The sequence below is a fragment of the Protopterus annectens genome, chromosome 5.part0 (assembly GCF_019279795.1).
Source record: "Protopterus annectens isolate FY-2018-M chromosome 5.part0, PAN1.0, whole genome shotgun sequence".
NCBI lineage: Eukaryota > Metazoa > Chordata > Ceratodontiformes > Protopteridae > Protopterus > Protopterus annectens.
In genome coordinates, this window is record NC_056735.1 from 6,290,740 (window position 1) to 6,313,200 (window position 22,461).

Sequence of the window (22,461 nt, forward strand, 5' to 3'; positions counted from 1 at the left end):
TGAGCTGATGAGACGGGACAGGGAGGAGTGTCCAAGATCAAAGAGACAAGGGCGTAGTCCTTCCCATATGATCTCACTGCACTCAGTTGAGTGAACAAATGAGATGGGACTGGGAGGAGTGTCCAAAATCAAATTTACAGCAGGGGCAGGCAATTCCAAAGCCACCAAGTTTAAGAATACAACAGTTGGGAGGGAAGGTGTAAAAAACAAAATGCAGACAGACCAGCAAAATACAATCAAGCAAATAAATAAATGCAGTACAGTTTTGTTAGCCATCACTGAAAAAGATCAAGTGCAAAAAAGTATACTTGTATCAGCTTTGTAGCCATACGGTTATAGAATGAGTCGCAGCCAGCTAGGAAGCATCTCTGCTACTGAGCAAAATTTCACAAAAATGTAACTCTTTATACCAATAACATAACAGAAAAGTTGGACCCTCAGGCAATCAGATTAACACAAAGAGGTATTGACCAGTAGCTTACACCTTGGATGAACAGACTTCACAGAATGTAAAGCATTTGTTTGATAGATATTCTATGAATATATTGTTTATCATATTTTCTGTGCTTACTCATAAATGTAAACAATTATTTGTATACTATACGATGCTTTATTACATTATGATGCAACCCAAACTGAGCCTGTAATTAGTCACTATTTGATCAGTGTTCTACCCTGGTAAACTAATTTATATAAAAAAATGAACAAACACAAATGCTACCATTTGTTTTTCAGGACAAGACCCAACCCCCCCCCCAACTTTTCTCACACCTTGTGGTTGTACTACATTACAAAAGCAGCAATATATATATATATATATATATATATATATATATATATATATATATATATATATATATAAAGTCTGCTGCATTACATATACCATTCCATTATTACAATGAAAGTATACCCTTGGGGTAAAATTCTTATTAACATGAAACAGACTCTCCCCACCGAGGGGGTGCATGAGAGTTTGTACCCCTTCAAAACAATGTATCATTTGTGTTATGTTCATGATTCAAGGGTAAATATAGCAAGCTTTTGTTAAGTTGGGATTCCAGGAATACATCTTGGATAAACTGCCTGTATCAGTCTGTATAACTGTCATATTCATCATTACCAACCCCCTTTCTCCCATTTTCTTCATGGGGTTGGGGTGTCATGACAACTGTCACCATCCCTCTGGATTCAGGGTTAATCTTCTACCTTTTTTTGACAGTCATGTCCAACTGTCTTAGGTCTTCTCTCACACAGTACAGGTTTCTGCTGGACACCCCCAATTTCCTTTGCCTTCTACCTGACTTTCCCAAATCATCTTTTGCTTTTCTACCCAAACAACTACTGTCTGTTCCCTTTGACAATTTCTGTAACTGGAGCTACTCAAGTCTTCTGCTCTGATGTTATTATTCCTTCATCTATCCCAGTGTGCATCATACCAACAGTCTCATGTAATTCATCTCCATCACCTCTAGCTTCCTGAACTGCTTTGCATTCACTACTCAGTTTCTGTACAATACAGAAGCACTGGTCGCACAGCTGTTTTGTACACCTTACTTTTCAGATGCTTTGGCATTCTTCTGTCACAAACTACTCTCGACACTCTTTGACCTTTTGATTCTAGCTTTGACCTCCTGTTTCAGACTTCCCTACTTATCAACCACCTTCACAGATACCTGAAGCTGTTAACATGTAGAACTATTTTTCTTCTATTTCAATTTTCAGCTTCTTCTGATTTGCCTATCTGCTGCTATAACTGTATTATCTGTACTCATATTTTTCCCATGTGCCTTCAACTTTGCATTCCATTCCCTTATTATTTCCGTCCTATCTTTTTGCTAATTCGGTCCATCCCAAGTATGAACAGAAGTGGGCTCAGAACTGGACCCTAATGTAAACCCACTCCCACTGGGAACCCCTCAGAGTCTGAACGGTGTTCGTATTAGTATCACTGGGTACTTGTACATTGCCTGCACTAATTCTATCAGACTTTCAGAGACTTCAAACCATCTCAGGACTGCCCAAATCAGCTTTCTTGGAACCTTGTCATATACTTTCTTTAATCTAGGCTTGCCCAATTGGACTCTTTCCTCATCTCTAGCTTCTTCTCTATTTATCGAGTAACAATATTTATCTCACTGCAAACATCGGGTCAGTTGTGCTGCATCCTGATCTGAATTCAAATTGCTCATCTCTCACCTTATTTGCTACTACTCTGCATATTCATTTACTTATCACTCTTCTCCAGCATGTTCATGCAGCATGACAGAAGTCCGATACCTCTATACGGTTCACAGTTGTGAATATCCCCTTTGTTCTTGTACACTGGTGCTATAATGCTTATTCTCCACCTCTCTCTCCACACTACAAGTAACCTTAGCAGCATTTCTTCCCTAACTCACCAAACCTCTTGATTCATAGGTGTGTACTAGGCTAATGGCCCTGGAGCCTTTACAAGCCTAGCCCACAGAAGTGCCCTGGCATCAACCCCTATATCACTAGGTGGGTTGCAAATTGATCATATCTGCTGTGACCCCATCTGAGCTTTCTGCTTTCCGACTTAATTTTCCTTGGTGCAGTTCTTACATTTTTCTCTCTCACTGTAGGCTGCCTATGGGAAAGTACATCTTCTATAAGGTTTTCTAAATTCAGATGCTGCTGGAAGGTCCTTCCATCTGCCTTTGATGGCCTGTGGACTGGTGAACAAGTTATCACTGACATCCTTTTTGAATGGTGTTTGATGAGCATCTTCCCTATCCTTCAGTATTTGCCTTGCAGCCTGATAAAGTCTGTGCATCTCATCTGCCAAGTCCTTTACAGAAGCTGGTAGAGTGCCTCTGATACCTTGTTCTTTGCTATTGTTCCCTGTTGGCCTGGTTTGTCTTTTTCTATTGACCACCTTTTCCTACACTCCTTTCTTCTGCACTCAACCACAAACTTTCCTGTTGTAACTACCTCCATACCTGGGTCTGCTGCATATCCATTCTACAGTCTTCATGCATACTGTTTTGAGGCGCTGACATTCTTTTTCAACTCCATCTATTTCCTCTTCTTCCTGAGGTGCTAAAGCCCTGAGTATTTCCTTGAATTCTTGTGCTTTTACTCCAGTCAAATTCCAGGTCCTTAGGCCAGTCTCTTGTTGACCATAAAGGTGTCTCTAACCACTACCTGCAGCTGACTGTGACCACCAGTGGTGTATGCTGTAGGCCATCTGTTTCAATGGGGATAACGTTTTAATCTCGGATTCCACCTTAATGCCCTTTTCTTACCAGAAGGAATTCTAAAACAGTTATATTTTTGCCACAATTGTATATAATCTTATGACTGCCTCTCTTGGTGAACCATGTGTTGGCCATCATTAAGCCATTTGTCAGACAGGAATCTAGATTGAGCTCTCCCTTCTTTATTCCTGTTAACCAATCCATGTGTGCCCAAGACTGTCCTCATATCCTATTCCATCTGTCCTAATATGAACATTCAGGTTTCCCACTACCAACATCACCTCATTTTATTCTGCTTCATCTAATAGGTCCTGCAACTGCTACATGAATGCATTCTACTTGTCATCACAACTCTGCTGAGAGGTACAGGCAGAGATTAAGAATATTGCCCTGTCTTTACACTAGAGTCTGATTACCATGAGTCTATCACTAATTCTGATGACATCTATATAACTAACTGAAAACAATTATGATACTCCTCATCTTATGCTGTGCTTAGTAAAAATACTCGATCAAGCAGAAAGGAGTCAGATTTGACTTAGAACTACATTAATAAATTCTCACTGCTGCCACTGGTAGACACAATAGAAGCTAAATACATTTCATTGTTACATCTCATTTTCAGTGTATAACCAAACTGCTGCTAAAGTAAAAAAAAAGAACCATACCTTTGACCCAAACAGGTACTGAGGCTGTGCATTTGGTGGTTTATCTCTCTGGAATTCTTGAGAGAAGGGTAGTATAGTGCGCACAAATCTGTAAACAGCAAAAGCAAAGGAAATAACCTTATAGCCCATTATTTTTATTTTATTTTACATTTCTTTACCAGGAATGTCTGACTGGACACATGTCCATTTTCAGTGGAGGCCCAGGGAGAAAAGCTCCACATGAAACAAAAGACGAACAGAGGTAACACATACTGATGGTTAACATACAGTTATTTTTCATATAGGTAGTTTACATACAGTTAGTATTAGTCATTCTGGATAACATCTTTGTAAGGTCAGATTGTACACAGTCTACATTTGTAGTTAAAACATTAGTTTAAGAATCATAACATTAGAACACATTTACATATGAATAAGCAGTACAGCAACATAGAGTTCTACTACATAATATATTTGCAAGGTCAGGTTGTGCATAGACGACATTTGTGCACACACTACATTTGTGGTTAATACTTTAGTTTAGAATCATAACACTGGAACACATTTAACATATGAATGAACAGTACAGCAACATAGTGTTTTTCCTAGACAGCAGCTGAAGAGAATACGTGTTAAGCTTAATTCTGAATGTCCTCGGATTTTGAATTCAGAAGTTTGAGTGGTGTTAGTATGGTAGGGCCTATATGTTAGATAGGGCTAGTGGTTATGGTTGGTTCAGATCTGGCTAGTGGTGATAGGAGAGGATTAAGTCAGGGTTGGAAAAGGACACAGCCATCTGTTCAACAGGTGTTGTTTTAGGGTTGATTTAAAGTGGACAGTAGACATAACAGAAGTAATGTTTTCTGGTAAAGCATTCCAGATCTTTCCAATATAGTTTGAGAGGAGGGAGTCCCCTGATTGTTTTTTTGTTTGTGCTGACTTTTATAAGTTGTTTGCTAGTGGATCGTAGTGTTCTACTGGTGGTATAGGATTGAACTAAGGTTTGTAGAGCAGGTACTTTTTCAGGTCGTATAGCATTTTATGGGCCACAGTTAATTGGTTGTAATGAAGACTGTGTGGGAGCTCAAGCCAGTTGAGTTGTTTGAGAGCATCGCAGTGGTGGGCTCTAGCTGGTAAGTTTGAAGAGAATCTAGCAATTTTGTTATAGCAAGATTCAAGTTTTGCAAGCTCAGTTTTCTTGAGGTTTGTGAGTATGGGAGCTGCATATAGTAAAGTTGAAATTAAGTGGGATTGGGCAATGGTAGCTTTAGTATTTTTGGTGGAGTACTGTTTGTTTCTATATAGGGTTCCTAATTTTTTGTGTACTTATGTGAATATCAAACTTTAGATTGCTGTCAATTTCCACACCTAAGAGTTTGGTTTGTGAAGTTGGGGAGATGATGGCGTTATTTAGTGACATAATGTTAAAGGTTGTTTTAGTGGGTTGGAATATCATAAGTTTTGTTTTTTGGGGATTTAAAATTAGTTGTGCATTAGTAAGCCATGTTTCAACTGCTAGGAAGGATTGCTGAGTAAGGGTGTGCAGTTGTTGTATTGTAGGGGCAACACATATTACTACTGAATCATCCGCATATTGGATGAGAGAGGCTAGTGGGGTTGAAGTGTGTAGGCTATTAGTAAATACAGAAAAGAGTAATGGACCTAAGATTGAGCCTTGGGGGACACCCATTGTCACCGGTAGGAGAGGGGATAAAGTCTGTTGCCATGAGACTGCTTGCTGGTGACTAGTCAGGCAGTCCTGGAACAAGGCAAGAGTATTATGGCAAAAGTTTAGTTTGTAAAGTACATTTAGTAGTTTGCTGTGGGAAACCATATCAAAGGCTTCTGATAGGTCGAGGAAGATTAACGATACATAGTTGTTATTATTCCTGTGATAGTTGACAGTGTTGGTAATTGCCATTAGAGCTGTAGATGTACTGTGAAAGGCATGGCAGCCATGCTGAGAGTGTTGGTTAGTAGTTTGTGGGTATGCAGGTAATCAGAGACTTGCATGTGACTGACCCTCTCTAGAATTTTGGATAGGGGTGACAATATTGCGATAGATCGGTAGTTGGTGAGCTCTTTTGATGAACCACTTTTATGGAGTGGTATAATGTGCGAGAGTTTCCAAATGGCAGGTGCGTTATGTTTAGTTATGAATCTGTTGATAAGAATTGATACAGGGTATGCTATCCCATCTGCATTTGTTTTAGGAATTCAGCAGGCAGGTTATCTGCAGCTAAAGTGGTGGGTTTTAGCTTCTTAAGTAATTTTTGATTGGCTCTGTGAAGTAGCACAGCCCTTTATACAATGTAACTGGAAATAGAACTAAAAATGGTTATCTAGGAACCTACCATAAAAGTAGATAAAGTGAGCACCCACCAGAACAGTTGATCTTCTACAGGGCTTGTTACAGAAGACAACACTTTGGATTTCCTCTTCTGAAGTTATTCTCCCTCTCAACACAAATTCTTGCAGTCCTTAGCTCTCAAATTCTGGAGTATGTCTTTTGTTTAGGGACCAGAGCAAACAAAACAATCAATCTTTCAGACCCTTTGTTTTAGGTAAAAAAGCCTGAAAGATTAATTCAGCTTCTTGAACATGCATACTTTCCTCAAGAAAGAAATGATCTGATGGTGCACATCAAGGGTATGGACAATCTCTCTCTTTTTCCCTGGATCTGCAAACAGAAAATGGGCAAGCAATATGTACTGGATTAATGATGATTCTGACACCACTTCTTGAAGAAAACCAAACAGTCCTAACATACACATTATCCTTGTAAAAGACAAAACAGCTCTGACATTTTGTGGCCACCAAGAAAAGCATACCCTGGAAATGAAGAAGTTATGTACCTACCATAACGTTCCATGTTAGTTGCCTTCATCTCGCCTTCTTTCTTGCTTGTTGGGATCGGAGCCGATCCTCGGCTTCGACACAGCCATCTTCTGTAGCTCGAGAGCTGTTTACTGGCTCAAGGCTACCCCTTATCCCATGATGCCCAGTGCTAGCTACCCAGATCTCGTTTGTAACAGCTAACCCCAGACATAGCCATACAGTCAACCTGTCCAAACAAACAGGTTGAGCAAACCTGTAATACTCTCACAGTCAGTAGAGGAAACAAACCAGAGAAAACTCAGCCAGTGAAACCAGAACTCCTCTCGGTCCAATAGGACAGGGGGACGGAGGGTGGGACGCAAGAAAGAAGGCGAGATGAAGACAACTAACATGGAACGTTATGGTAGGTACATAACTTCTTTATGTTAAGTTGTCTATCTCGCCTTCGTTTCATGCTTGTTGGGACAGCGTCCCTAGCACGTACGATCCTGGGTGGCTCATTGGAACAGACTCTTCAGAATAGTGGAACCAAAGTTAGCTCTACTCCTGGAGACCATGTCTAACTTGTAATGAGAAACAAAAGTATGAGGATTTGCCCATGTGGCAGCGGCACAGATAGAGTCCATAGGCAACCTAGCCTGGAAGGCTACAGAGGTGGCCAAAGCCTAGTAGAATGACCTTTCGGTTTGAAAGCCAACTCTTTGTTTCTTAGTTGATAGATGAAGGTAATAATGTGAGACAACCACCTGGACAGAGTCACTTTGGAAATTGGAAGACCCTGTTTGCCCCTAGCATAGGAAAGGAAAAGTTGGTCTGACTTTCTTATATCCTTCGTTCTACGCAGGTAAAAATGCAATTGTCTATGAACATCCAATTGGTGTAGTTTGTATTCTGCCTTGTTGGTGTGGTAAGGGAAAAACACAGGGAGGTCTATAGATTGGTTTAGCTTATTCTCCAAGCAGACTTTCGGAAGGAAGGAGGGATTAGTTCTCACAGCAACCCTGTCCTTATGAAAAACTAAGTACGGAGGATGAACACTCAGTGCCTGAAGTTCCAAGACACGTCTGGCTGAGGTAATAGCTACCAGAAAGAGAGTTTTCCAAGATAGGAACTTAATGGAGCAGGAAGCAGCCGGTTCAAAAGGGGGCATAATCAAGGAGGCTAGTACCAAATTAAGGTCCCAAGGAGGAGGGGGATCTCTTACTGGGGGCCTAAGGAGAGTAGTACCTCTGAGAAAGGCTTTACACAGCTTATGAGACATAATGTTTAGATCAGAAAATCCAACATGAAAATTAGAGATGGAAGCTAGTTGAACCCTGATTGTGGCAGAAGCGGACCCAGAATGGAAAAGCTCTGTTAGGAACTCTAAGATTTAGTGCACTGGGGCTGAAAAGGGATCTATGTTCCTAGCCTCTGCCCAACAAGAGAAACGTTTCCATTTGCTAGCAAAAGTCTTCCTAGTGGCGGATTTGTGAGAGGAGACCATCTCACGCACGGCTGGGGAAATGCTGGGAAGCCTGGCTAAGGTTGGAACTGGATCAACCAAGCTGTGAGCTGGAGTGTTTGGAGGGGCTGATGCAGCTCTCCTGATTGATGAATCAGTAGGTCTGGAATAGGATCCAGAGTCCAGGGCTGCTCGATGAGGTAATGGTGCAGGAATGGAAACCATATCTGTCGAGGCTAGTAGGGGGCAATGAGGATCATTTTGCAATCCAACGGAAGAGCTTTCTGTATGAGTTTGGGTATAAGAGGGAACGGAGGGAAGGCATAAAGAAGTCCCTGAGGCCAATCGTGGACTAGAGTGTCTCTGGGAGGGTGACATGGAAGCGGTAAAAGGGAGAAGTAGTTGCTGCATTTGGTGTTGAAGGGGGTGGCAAACAGATTGCAGCAAGGCTGTCCCCATTTGCGGAAGATCAGATCCGCAACTACCTGATTCAGAGACCACTCGTGAGGCATGAGAATAGCTCTGCTGAGCCTGTCTGCTATGACGTTGGACTTCCCAGGGATGTGAGTCACAATCAGAAATCGGTGGGAGGAAATCACCCACTGCCAGAGTCTGAGTGCTTCTCGACATAGGGGGTAAGACCTGGTTCCGCCCTGCTTGTTGATGTACCACACCACTGACATGTTGTCCGTTTGAATTGCAATGGTCCCAGAAGGGAGAGAGTCCTGAAGGGCTTGCAATGCTAGGAGCACAGCTCTCATCTCCAAAAGACATTTATGTGCAGATGGTACTCGTGAGGCTGCCAAGTGCCTTGGACAGTCCTGCCCTGATAATGCTCCCCCCCCCACCCTATCAGTGAGGCATCCGTGGTCACTATGGCAACCGGAGGGGACTGAATGAAGGGTCTGCCCTGAGTCACTAGAGGGGAGACCATCCACCAGGAAAGGTGTCTTTTGCATGCTTCTGTAATCATGATCATATGAGACAAGGGGAGCTGTTGGAAGGACCACTGTGTGAATAGAAGCCACTGAAGGATTCTCATGTGAAAACAGGCCAGAGGTATCAGAAGAATTGCAGCTGCCATAGAGCCTAGGGTTTGAAGGACATACCTGACTTGCACCCTTTTGCACTGCATGAGGAATTGAACCTGCTGGCGAATAGTGGACACCCTGTCCGAAGGTAGCTTTGCGTACATGCTCCTTGTGTCTAAGTCTGCTCCTATATAAGTAATAGATTGACAGGGCAACAAGACAGATTTTTTAAAATTTATATTAATGCCTAGCTGAGAGCAAATTGAAAATGTGTAGTCCCTGGCTTGAAGAAGTTGATGCCTGGTAGTAGCAAAGAGGTGCGAGTCGTCTAGATATGGAAACACCTGGAATCCTCGACGCCTCAGGTGAGCCGTGACCACTGCCATACATTTGGTGTACACCCTGGGGGCTGTGGTGAGACCAAAGGGCAGAGCTCTGAACTGATAATGACTGGCTCCCAGCCGGAAGCAAAGGAACCTCCTGGAGCATCTGTCCATCTTGATATGATAGTACGCATCCTGGAGATTTATGGAGCACATCCAATTGTCCTGACCCAGAAAGGGTAGAATGGACTGTAGCATGACCATCCGAAACTTTGTTCTTTGAACAGACTTGTTCAGTCTGCTGAGATCCAAAATAGGTCTCCAGTCCCCTGTCTTTTTTGGTACCAAAAAGAACCTTGAGTAAGTTCCGGATTCTTATTGATCTGCCAGGACTTCTTGGATGACTCTTTTTTTCTAGCAGTTTTGAAACTTCTATAACTGCTTGGTCCTTCAGACTGGGTGGAACATCTGGGGGGGACTTGCGTGACGGTAAAGGGGATTGAAAGAATGGGAATCTGTAACCTCCAGATATGACTGAATGTACCCATTTGTCTTGCGTTAGGTTTAGCCAGGCCTTTGAGTACATTGAAAGTCTTCCCCCGACTGCTTCCAGAGGCGGACAGTCGGGTAACACTTCAGGGATGTTGCAAGGGCTTGTCAGAGAAAGATTCTCTGCTGCCCTGATTCTGCGGACCCCCTCTGCCACAAGGGCGGCGTCTGTTGTTATTATTATTTCCTCCTCTGCACCTGGAGGAAAAATCACCACATGTGTCAGGCGAAGCTCCCTGGGATTTGCGAAACCACATTTTCCCACTCTTCTGACCCTTGGGGTATGGTCTGGAAGGAGTGGAAAAACGGACTCCCACGGCAGAGAGAGTCTTGCCTTCCTGCTCACACCTATTGAGAGTGTCTTTCACCTGTGGTCCAAAAAGAAAGGAACCGTCAAAGGGAGTGTTGGTGAATGACGCTCTAAAGGGTTCCGCAAAGTTACACAGCCGCATCCATGCATGTCTCCGAAGTGCCACACCTGTGCCTGCAGCTCTACTCGCACCATCGGCTGCGTAGGAAATGAGCCTCATGGAGGAGTTGACTACTGAGTTAAGGGTTGCCAGCTGAGAAGCCACTTTAGCCTGAGCCCCTTTCAGCTGATGGCTCCTGAAGGGTATCACTGAGCTCTTTCAGGAGATCCCTCTGAAGACTGGTGAAATGGCATAAGTAGTTGAGTGACCTCATGGAGAAGGTCGCTGAAGCAAACATTCACTTCCCATATCTGTCCACGGTCCTGGACTCCTTGTTAGGAGGATGGACAGACGAAGAAGCTTCCGCTAACTTCGTTTTAGTGGCTGCTGCTACCACCATGGCATCCACAGGAACACCCTTAGCAAGGAACTGCCTGTCTGGGGGAGCAGTGATAAACTTGCTTGGCCTCCTTGGGGTTGGTTCCACTGTATCCGGGGCTGACCAAGCCCTTTGAGCCACCACTGACATTAGTAGATCGAAGGGCGGAGAAACCAAGAAGGTGGAGGGTCGGGAACCGAATGCATCCAGGAATACGGATTAATCCTCGATAGGGGCAAGGGTATTCCAGTTCCCCCTCTGTTTAAGCATTTCTAGTATGTCCGCAAAGGAAACATCTTCAGAGGGGGATCTCGGGGACTCTTCCGATTCATCCAAATCCGTATCCGAAGTGACAGACTCGGGGGAGTCAATGTGCTTCCTCTTGCACTTCTTCTGAGGGGGATCCTCTGAATGATCAGGGGAGGCCTCGAAGGAAGAGGAAACACCCAATGGGGTGCTCTGGAGCGCTGGTTCCCCACGCTTGGGGTCTGGAGGAGGGACAGAGAGGGGACAGAGCCAGTGGGGTCGAAAGTGGAGCTGACTGGGAGGCCGGCACACTCCTCATGACATCGAAGGCATCCCTGCCACGATGCAGAGAAGGCGCTGGCTCCGAAGAGACCGGAATCCTCCTCCGCACCAAGGGAGACGGCTCCGAGGCCAATGTAGGAGCCGAGCTCACCTGCACCGATGCTCCAAGAGGGAGAGCGGGGTCAGACAAGGGTCCGATGCCACTCGTCCCCTCGGAGCCGACGAGGGAGTCTCGGCGCCCAGTTCCCTCGATGGAATGCACCATCGATGGGATTGGAGTCAACGATGGATCTGAAGGAAAAATCGTAATCGGAGCCGACGGTTCCACGACTCGAACCCCAATAAACTCCGGCTCCGAGCTCAATGGAGTTGGAGGAGGAACATCAATAGAAATGGACGGAGCCGACACCTGATGAGGAGGGCTGGACAACATTTTGGCCAGTGCCTGCGACTTCAGCAACCTACTGACTACTCTCTCCACGTCATAGTCTGAGAGCCTAGAGGACCGAGAAGAATGTGAAGATCTATGACTATGGTCACTCTGCAAAAGACAGAGGAGCCGAATGAATGGAGTCTAGCGAAGGGCACCTCGGCATTTTTTGGGTCCTTGACTGCTCCGAGGGTACTAGTAGAGCCGACGAGGAAGCAGTCTCCGCGTTTCCAGCCAGAACCGAATAGGTAGTAGGCAAGGTCGGGGCCAATGATGGCTCCAAGCTGGGAGCCGACGATTTGGCCAGTTTAGAGGATTTCACTGGCTGAGCCTTGGCCGGTGAATCCTGAGGCTTGAGAAGGCCTCTCAAAATAAGTTTATTCTTGTGCTCCTGCAGAACTCTTGGGCTAAATGCATGGCAGATAGAACAAGAGTCCTGCAGGTGCACTGCGCCTAGGCAATAGACGCAAGAAGTGTGCCCATCTGTCAGAGACATCTTCTGACAGCATGAGTCACACTTCTTGAATCCCGACACTTTAGATTCTTTAGACATACCTGTCAAAAAGAGGAAATCACAACTCTAAATTACTTCTGCCAACAGGCCAGCACACTAAAAATTAAAAACAGAACACTACCACAAAAAAGCAATATAAGATATTTTTTTTTTTTTTAAAGAGACTAGGGAGCCTCTGACTCAAATGGCTACCTAACCAAAAGACTAAACACTACTACAGGGAGGGGAGAACTCTTCTAATTTAAATGAGTTCTAAGGGTGGGAAACAAAACTACAATACACCAGCTAAAACTACTAGTTATCGCTACATAACAATTACCCTCAAAAAAGCCCTAATGTGACAAAAAGAAGCAGATTAATAAAGTTATACAAGCCTGAGCCAGTAACTATGAACCTCGCAGCTGAAGCAGCAAACGAGATTTGGGTAGCTAGCGCTGGGCATCATGGGATAAGGGGTAGCCTCATGCCAGTAAACAGCTCTCGAGCTATAAAAGATGGCTGAGTCGGAGCAGAGGATTGGCTCCGATCCCAACAAGCAAGAAACGAAGGCGAGATAGACAACTTAACATCTACTGATCCAATGTAACAGATGGCTTGAATGAAGGCAGGCAAGACTATAGAGACATTCAAGTCCAAAAAAGTAGGATTGTTCACAGGTGCAAAACAACATGAAGTTGCTGCTCTGTCATCCTGTTAACAGACCATAATTAGGGAATCCACAAGGTTGTGATATGATGAAATGGCGGAAATATGCACCCTGATGACATAACTAAAATCCACATCAAAAAGGTACCATGGTAGCTAAGAATCCCCTGGAAATTCATAGGCTGAAAGCAACACAGGATCTGCATGGAACAGAAGTGGGGAGCAGTGGTGTGCCAGTCTTCTAGAAGATTTTTCTGAAGCAATTTTCCCTTATCCTTAGTTCCAGAATGGGACAAGATCTGCCATTAAAGTAATTTTGTAATGTAAAAAGTGGTCTTAAAAATACATTCTTAAATACAAGCAATCCTGCTCCAAATTTGTTAATTTAAAAAGTATCTTTTTAAAACAAAAATTCACCTGTTTGTTCAAGTTTTTCACCTGATCTCTAGGAGCTGTATACAGCTCAGCAAGAAACACTACAAATCTCCTCTGGTACTTAGTGTGGGCTTCCTGTGATATTACACCAGGAACCGGAAACCTGCACTTTCTAAGCCTTCTCTATAACTGACAGTCTCTATGGTGTTTTTGGATATTTAAATCTTTAATTAAGATGTTTAATATTCTTTATGAGTGCCATTAACAGTTAGAGATGTAGGACTACACAGAATCAATCCAACAGTAGTGTTCCAGGTACAAGTAAATCGTCATACAGTGCTATGGTCTAACCAATGTATTGTTGCATGACATCAGAAATTACTAATTGGTCTGGTGTGTGTCTGTGTTTGTGTGTGCATGAATCAGTTTGCAGGTTACTGAACTGTGAATTTAGCCATCATTTCACTGCAAGTGAAAAGGAGCCATTAGTTTACTGCAAGAGGTTACACCGATGAAAGGAAGGCACTGAGGAATGCAAATGTCCAGACAGCTTGTTGAGCTGTGCAATTTTATTTATTTATTTTATTTTATTTTACATTTGTTGACTGGGCTAGTCCAACTGGATACATGTCCATTTTCAGTAGAGGCCCGGGGAGTTGAGCTCCAAAGCTAGGACAATGCAATTAACACAACATCTTAGGATACATGAGATAGATAACAGCTATTTACAGTATGTATAACAGGTTATCACCGTAAAATTTACAGTGCAGAATACAGGCATAATAAAGGATGCAAGTACAATCTATAGTTTACAATGCAGAAATACAGGCATAATAAAGGAATGCAAATACAATCAAGGTATTCAAGAGATAATTAGTAACATAGTTTAATAAGGAAGGAGTTGCTTTTAATGCGTTAATGGGTTTGGAAGATCAGAGAATATAAAGACAGTTAGACTAGTCAGGTTTAGAGCATGGGCATAACCAATGAGTTTTGAGGAATACTTTCAATTTGTTTTTGAAACAGGGTAGTGAAGGAAGTGTGGAGAGTTCATTTGGAAGGAGGTTCCAGGCTTTTCCAACTATATTAGAAAAAAGGGAGTCACCAGCTTTATTGTTTGTTTTAGTTGTATGTACTAGAAGTTTCTGAGAAGACCTTAAGGATTCCAGGTTTTTATAGGGAGTGATTAGTGTGGAATGAATAGGTGTTTTGGATGGTGTGTTGTGGGCTATAGTTAGCTGATGAAATTTAATTAGATTTTGCAGTTCAAGCCATCCTAGCTGCTTTAAATTAAGGCAGTGATGGGTTCTAAATGGGTTGCCTGTTGCAAATCTGGCAATATTATTGTAGGACATTTCCAATTTGTTATGATTATTTTTTGATAGGTTAGTAAAAATAGGTGAGGTATAGAGAAGAGAAGAGAAGAGATAAAATGAGTGTGTGCTATTGCGGTTCAAGCTGAAGGTAGGAGAAAGGATTTTATCCTATAGAGAGAGCCTAGCTTTTTGTTGACAGTTTTTATGGTATTAATATGGATTATCAAAGTTCAGATTATTGTCAATGGTGACTCCTAATAGTTTGGTGGTTGGTTCAGGGGATATAATGGTTTTATTGGTAGAGTTAACTGAGAAATCTAATGGGGGGGGATTTCTTAGTAGGAGAGAAAAATAGAAGTTATGTTCTTACCATAACGTTCCATGTTAGTTGTCTTCTTCTCGCCTTCTTTCTTGCTGGATGGGTTCGGAGCCGACCTCGGCTCCGACTCGGCCACTCTAAAAGCTCAAGAGTTGGTTCCACCGGCTCGAAGCCCCCCTTATATCCTACAATGCTAGACGTGAATTACCTCAGATCTCGTTTGTGAGCTAGGCCCAGCTAATAATACAACCAGAAAAAACTGGAAAAAGAGTCCACCTCTATAAACAAAGGGGAAGAGAAAAGGTGACCTAAGCCTGATCTAGGAAAATATGCACAGCAGAGCATATACCTATAGCAAAGAGGTGGTAGAAAGAGAGGTCACAATCAAACTCCTCTAGGTCTGTCCGGGCCAGGGGGAAGGAGGGTGGGACGCAAGAAAGAAGGCGAGAAGAAGACAACTAACATGGAACGTTATGGTAAGAACATAACTTCTATATGTTAAGTTGTCTATCTCCTCATTCTTGCTGGATGGGACCGTCCCTAGCACCTTGTCCCGGGTGGCCTAACGGAACAGACTCTTGAGAACAGTGGAACCAAAGTTAGCTCTATGCCTAGAAGCTAAATCCAACTTATAAAGTGAAATGAAAGTGTGAGGAGTAGCCCAAGTAGCGGCTGCACAAATGGTGTCAATAGGCAGTCTGTCTTGGAAGGCTATAGAAGTAGCCAAAGCTCTGGTGGAATGGGCTTTAGGTTTATTAGGCAGCTTTTGGTGTCTAATTTCATAAACAATGGAAATTAGAGATGTTAGCCATCTAGATAGTGATACCTTGAAACAGAAAGTCCCTTTTGCCTTCTGCATAAGAGACAAACAGCTGGTCAGATTTTCTGAATTGTTTGGTTCTATCCAAATAGTACCTTAACTGACTATGAACATCTAGCCAATGCAATTTTTGTTCAGATCTATTAGAATATTCTGGAAAAAACACAGGGAGGTCAATGCTTTGATTTAGGTTAGACGCGAGGCTATTTTAGGTAAAAGGACGGTTGGTTCGTAAGGATACCCTGTCCTTATGGAACAACAGATAAGGAGGTCGACAGCTGAGTGCATGAAGTTCTGAAACTCTTCTAGCTGAAGTAATAGCTACCAGAAAGAGAGTCTTCCATGATAGCAATTTTAATGAACAGGAAGCTGCAGGTTCGAAAGGGGAAGAATCAAAGAACTGAGTACTAAATTAAGGTCCCAAGGAGGAGGAGGATTTCTTATAGGAGGTCTGAGAAGAAAACTCCTTCAAAAAGGCTTTGCAAAGCTTGTGGGACATGATGGCAGACTCTGAAATGCCTACATGAAAGTTAGATATAGCTGCCAATTGAACTTTGAGAGTAGAAGGAGATGAACCTGCATGAAAGAGTTCAGCTAGAAAATCAAGAACCATATGGATGGGAGCAGTGAAAGGATCTAAATCCTTTCCTTGAGCCCAATAGGCAAAACGTTTCCACTTACTAAGATAAATTTTTCGAGTGGAAGATTTATGTGAAGCTATTAAAATATCTCGAACAGTGTGAGATATTTGAGGAAGCCTGGCTAGGGTAGGAACTGGAGGAACCAAGCAGTGAGGTTCAGAGAGGGAGGGAGCGATGTAACTGACCCGACTGATGGATCAAAAGATCTGGAACTAGGTCCAGATGCCAAGGTTGCTCCAACAGAAATTGATGTAGAAAGGGGAACCAAACCTGTCGAGGCCAGTAAGGAGCAATGAGGATCAATGAGGCCTTCTGAGCGATAGCTTTCTGTATCACTTGAGAGATTAGTGGGAAGGAGGAAATGCATACAGAAGTCCCGGGGCCAAACTTGGACTAGAGCGTCTCTGCTGGGCTGGCCTGGTAACGGGAATAGGGTGAAATAATCTCTGCACTTGCTGTTTTGGGGAGTAGCAAAAAGGTCGCAGCAAGGCTGACCCCACTTGAGAAAAATTTTTCTCGCAATAGAATCTTTCAGAGACCACTCGTGAGGCATGAGGATAGCCCTGCTCAACTTGTCCGCGATTTGATTGGACTTCCCGGGGATGTGCGTTACTATCAGAAAATGCTGAGAAGAAATCGCCCATTGCCACAGTCTGAGTGCTTCTCGACATAGGGGATACGACCTGGTTCCGCCTTGTTTGTTGATATACCACACTGCAGACATATTGTCCGTCTGGATTGCTATCGTTCCCAGGGGAAGAGAGTCTTGAAGGGCTTGCAACGCTAAAAGCACTGCTCTCATCTCTAGGACATTTATATGCAAGTGGCATTCGTCTGGTTGCCATATGCCCTGGACAGTTCTGCCCTGATAATGCCCCCCCCACCCGATCAGGGAGGCGTCCGTTGTCAGAATAGCAACCGGAGGGGAAGGAACAAAGGGTCTTCCCAAGAAGAGCTGAGGGGAAGACATCCACCACAGAAGATGATTCTTGCATGTTTGCATAATCATAATTGTGTGAGACATCGGAAGTTGTTGGTATGACCATTGTGTGAAGAGCATCCATTGAAGGATTCTCATGTGGAATCTGGCTAATGGAAGCAGAGGAATGGCAGCCGCCATAATCCCTAATACTTTCAGAACTAACCTGGCTTTGGCTCTGTTGTTGCTGAAGAGAAGCGAGACCAGTTTGCGTATGTCTGTTATTCTCTGATCTGTTAGTCTCGCAGACATGCTGACTGTGTCTAGATTTGCGCCTATGAAGGTAATAGCACGACAAGGCGACAAAACAGACTTTTCGCAATTTACTGAGATGCCTAACTTTTGACAAATGCGAAAGGTGTAGTCTCTGGCCATTAGAAGAAGATGCTTGGTGGGAGCTGTGAGGAGCCATTCGTCCAAATATGGAAACACCTAGAATCCTTGACGTCTCAGGTGAGAAGCTACCACTGCCATGCATTTGGTAAACACCCGGGGGGCAGTGGTGAGTCCAAAGGGCAGGGCTCTGAATTGAAAATGACTGGTTCCCAGCCTGAAGCGGAGGAATCTTCTGGAGCATCTGTTCATTTTTATATGATAGTACGCGTCCCGAAGAGCTATAGAGCACATCCAGTTTTCCTTTCCCAATAGGGGAAGGATGGACTGCAGCGTGACCATCCGAAATCTTGTTTTCTTGACTGACTTGTTCAAGACACTGAGATCCAAAATTGGTCTCCAGTCCCCTGTTTTCTTTGGAACTAAAAAGAACCTGGAGTAGATTCCGGATCCTTGCTGGTCTGCTGGAACTGGCTGAATTGCTCCTTTTGCAAGCAGCTTTGAAATTTCCAAAGCTGCAAGATCCCTTTGAGCGGGTGGAACATCTGGCAGGGATTTTTTTGATTGGTTTGGAATGCGAACGAAGGGAATGGAATAGCCTTCGAAATGATGGACCGTACCACTTGTCTTGAGTTAGGGATAGCCAGGCTTCTGGGTACAGTGACAATCTTCCCCGACTGCCTCGAAGGTGGACAGTCGGGCAACACCTCAGGGATGCTGAAAGGGCTTATCGGAAAAGGTTTCTCGATTGCCCTGGTTCTCTGGACCCCACTGCCTCTGGGGCGGCGTCTACCATTATTGTTCCTCCTCTGCCTCTGGAGGGGAACCGACTCTGTCGTCAGTCAAATTCCCTTGAGATTGTTTACGGAACCACATTTTCCCACTTTTCTGGCCTTTGGGGTAAGGTCTAGAAGGAGTAGAAAAACGGACTCCGACGGCAGACAAAGTTTTGCCATCCGTCTCGCACCTAGTCAAGGTTTCTTTCACTTGAGGACCAAAGAGATGATCCATCAAACGGGGAATTAGTGAAAGACGTTTTAAAGGGGTCCGCGAAATTGCATAGTCGCATCCAGGCATGCCGGTGTAAGGCTACACCTGTCCCTGCGGCTCTACTCGCTCCATCAGCCGCATATGAAAGGAGGCGCATGGAGGAGTTAGCTATAGAATTTAGTGTAGTCAGCTGGGCATTCATCTTGTCCTGAAAACCTGCAGCTGTAGGATCCTTCAACATCTCACTCGCTTCCTTGATCAAGTCTCTGGAGACAGTGAAATGGCATAAGTAGTTCAGCGACGCATTGCAAAGGTCGCTGCGAAAACATCCGCTTCCCGTACCTGTCTATAGACCTAGATTCCTTGTTAGGGGATGGACAGGCACTGAAGGATCAGCTAGTTCCTTCTTGGTGGCAGCAGCTACCACCATAGCATCCACAGTAACTCCTTTGGTCAGAAATTGTTTATCAGTGGGTGCTGTTATAAATTTAGAAGGTCTCCTGGGGGTAGGGTCCACTGAGTCAGGAGCCGTCCAGGCTTTCTTTGCTACCACCTGCATGAGGAGGTCAAAGGGGGGGGGGGACACCCAGGAGGTGGAAGGGCGAGTGCCAAATGCCTCAAGATACACAGATTCATCCTCCGAAGGGTTAAGGACTGGCCAATTTCCCCTCTGCTTGAGGATCTCTAGAATGTCTGCAAAGGAGACATCTTCAGAAGGAGCAGGGAGAACCCTCGAATCCTCTAAATCTGTGTCAGAGGTGACAGGCTCAGGTGAGTCTATGTGTTTCCTCTTACACTTCTCTTCCTAGGGGCTCCCCTGCCAAATCAGGAGAGGCCTCAGAAGAGGATGAAATCCCACAGGGGATTCTTGAAGAGTTGGCTCTCTGCGGTCAGGGATGAGGAGAGTAGACATCACCTGAGGCACCGAAGAGGGAGGGGCCGGAGCCGACTGTGGAGTTGAACCAGGTTCCAACACACTCCGCATGACCTCGAATGCACCCCTGTCAGGCAGAGCCAGAGGTCCCGCTCCGAGAAGCTGAGAACCTCCCTCGGCACCGACAGAGATGGCTCCGAGGCCGATGTTGGAGCCGAACTCACCAGCCGAAGCACCGAGAGGGAGGCGGGTCGGGCAAGGGTCCGATGCCACTCACCCCTCGGAGCCGACGAGGGAAGTCGGCGCCGAGATTCTTCAAAGGAAGAAATCGGGCCGGCAGCGGAACCGAAGACAAGTGTATCGGTTCCGCGCTACCACAGTCTCGGTTCCGAGGCGCCCGGCTCAAGCTCAAAGGAGTCGGAGGAGGAATATTTAGAGGAAAGGTTGAAGCTTGACTGATGAGTCGGGCTCTGAAGCATTTGGGCCAGTGCCTCGGACTTTAGAAGTCGACTCACTACCCTCTGAAGGTCATGATCCAAAGCCTCGATGACCTAGAGGAGTGAGACCTATGGCTCCGTTCAGACAGCAAGGGAGATGCTGGAGCCGAATGAACGGAGCCAAGGGAGGGTGACCTAGACCTCTTTTTAGATGTCGGCTCCGGCGGTCTGATCGAGCCGACCCAGGAATTTCAATACCTCGGCTCCAGCCGGAGCCGAGAAACCACAGAAGCTGTAGTCAAGACTCATCGGCTCCAGCCGGAGCCGATGTAGCAGTAGGCCGAAGCCTTAGGCCTCGACTCAGAAACTGGAGTCGAGGTCTTAGCCTTGGAAGGTTTTCGAGGAAGCAGTTAGGGAACCTTCAGGCTTGAGCAAACCCCTTAGGATGAGTTTGTTCTTTCTTTCCTGCAGGACGCTAGGGCTGAAGCCATGGCATACAGCACAAGAGTCCTGCAGGTGTAAAGGTCCCAGGCAGTACACACAAGAAGTGTGACCGTCTGTCAGAGACATTTTCTGACAGCACGAGTCACACTTCTTGAAGCCTGAACCTTTGAATCATGGACATTTTCAAGGAACCGAAGTGTAACCACCACACAAAACACACACACACCGATTACACTATCAGAAAAGGGTAAATTAAACTAAAAGCTAAAGAAATCAGTTAGTTTATATATAAAATAAATCCCTACAAAAAAACACATACACACCACTATTAGGGATGGAAGGGCCCGAAGGCCTAAGAAAAGAACTCATCAGTTCTTGTGGGAAAGGGGCTGGATAAGGGTAGAAAGGATAAAAATCCACTACACTATAGTTAAGAAGAAAAAGCTAAGCTAAAAGGGGTTTAAACAGTTATTAAACTGATCCAATACAACTGACCTGAAGCCGGTAGAAAAAACAACACCTCGATCGCTGTAGCGGCAAACGAGATCTGAGGTAATTCATGCCTAGCATTGTGGGATATAAGGGGGGCCTCGAGCCGGTGGAACCAACTCTCGAGCTTTTAGAGTGGCCGCGTCGGAGCCGAGGTCGGCTCCGAACCCATCCAGCAAGAATGAAGAATTGTATAGTTTAAACAATTACACAAAGTTAGACATAATGAGAAAATACTGGTTAAGAACAGATGTAACTTATATGACAATGATAATATTTAGAGAAATTCAAGCCGGTTTAGAGAAATTAAAGTTAAGTTAGTATAATACAAACAAAAATTGCAATATGAAGGGAGAGGAAAAAACAGGTTTATGGCATATGTAGGTAGAGTGTCAGCGGAGAGAAAGTGATTGAATTAAGGAAGTACGTGAAGAACTGGAAGCAAAGAGGGATAAAGTATGAACAGGTACTTGTTCATATTTAGGAATATAGTTTATCTTGGGGTTGAGCAAGAATAGATACAGATTTTGTCTAGGAAACCTTTCAGGAGGTTTTAAAGGATGAGAGAAAGGCACCAACACTAAACATGAGGAATTAAATTAAAGACAGCTATCAAGAACAGCTGGCATCTGCAACTCTGATAATTCTATTTCCCAGATAAAAAGGTACAAACTGAGTTGCCCCTTTGCATGAAGGGTCTGCCTGTTCTTTTACAGGGTATACTGCAACCCCCCACTATGTGGCTAACACGGATTAGTTGTTGTTGTTGTGTCTTTCGGCTTTTCCCGGTTAGGGGTCGCCACAGAGGAACTCCGGTCCGCTAATGATTGGAAGTAGATTTTTACGTGCCGAGTTGCCAGCTCTGATGCACAATCTTCAACGAAGGTACGCCCATTCACACATGTCTCCACACAGAAGACGCTTTTAGCTGAGAATCGAACAGGAAAACGTCTTACTGTGAGGCGACAACACTACCGCAGCACCACCACCGCAGTATCCAACACGGATTAGTCTAGATTTAATATCACCATTTCTCTCTTGATCAGCTACAATGCATGATGGATACAGGTAAGAAGTTCCAGGTCTTAGCAACATAGTACGAGTACAGACCATGACTAGTAGATTTGACAGGTTTGTGGACAGATAGGAGGTTTTGGTCACTGGATCATAGTGACAACATAACTGTGTACAATGATATTTAGTGTTGGTAGAGATAGATGTTGGATAACTTTATAGGTGGTGAGAAGCTGTGTATACATGTTAGATGACGGGGTAGCTCTAACCACAGTTTAGGCTTTTAGTGCTAAACAGTGCTGCATTCTGAAAGAGGTATTTTCTGGAAACTTAGCCACTTTATTATAGCATTGTTCAAGTTTTGATTTTTGTGATGCCAGGAGATTAGTAAGGATGGTAGTGCCATAAAGTAATGAGGGGAGTATGTAAGTAGTGGCAAGTGCAGTTTTAGTTGTGTCGGTGAGGAAGTTTTTT

The 22,461-nt window shown here is 44.3% G+C and overlaps 1 protein-coding gene across 1 annotated transcript in view; it reads right to left on the reverse strand.

Annotated features, from left to right (window-relative positions):
- CYFIP1 (cytoplasmic FMR1 interacting protein 1) overlaps positions 1-22,461 on the reverse strand; it is a 2,370,671-nt gene that overhangs the window by 675,315 nt on the left and 1,672,895 nt on the right. Inside the window, exon 22 of the mRNA XM_044072062.1 lies at positions 3,887-3,974. Coding sequence (XP_043927997.1) covers positions 3,887-3,974 — 88 coding nt within the window. The remainder of the gene's footprint in view (positions 1-3,886; positions 3,975-22,461) is intronic.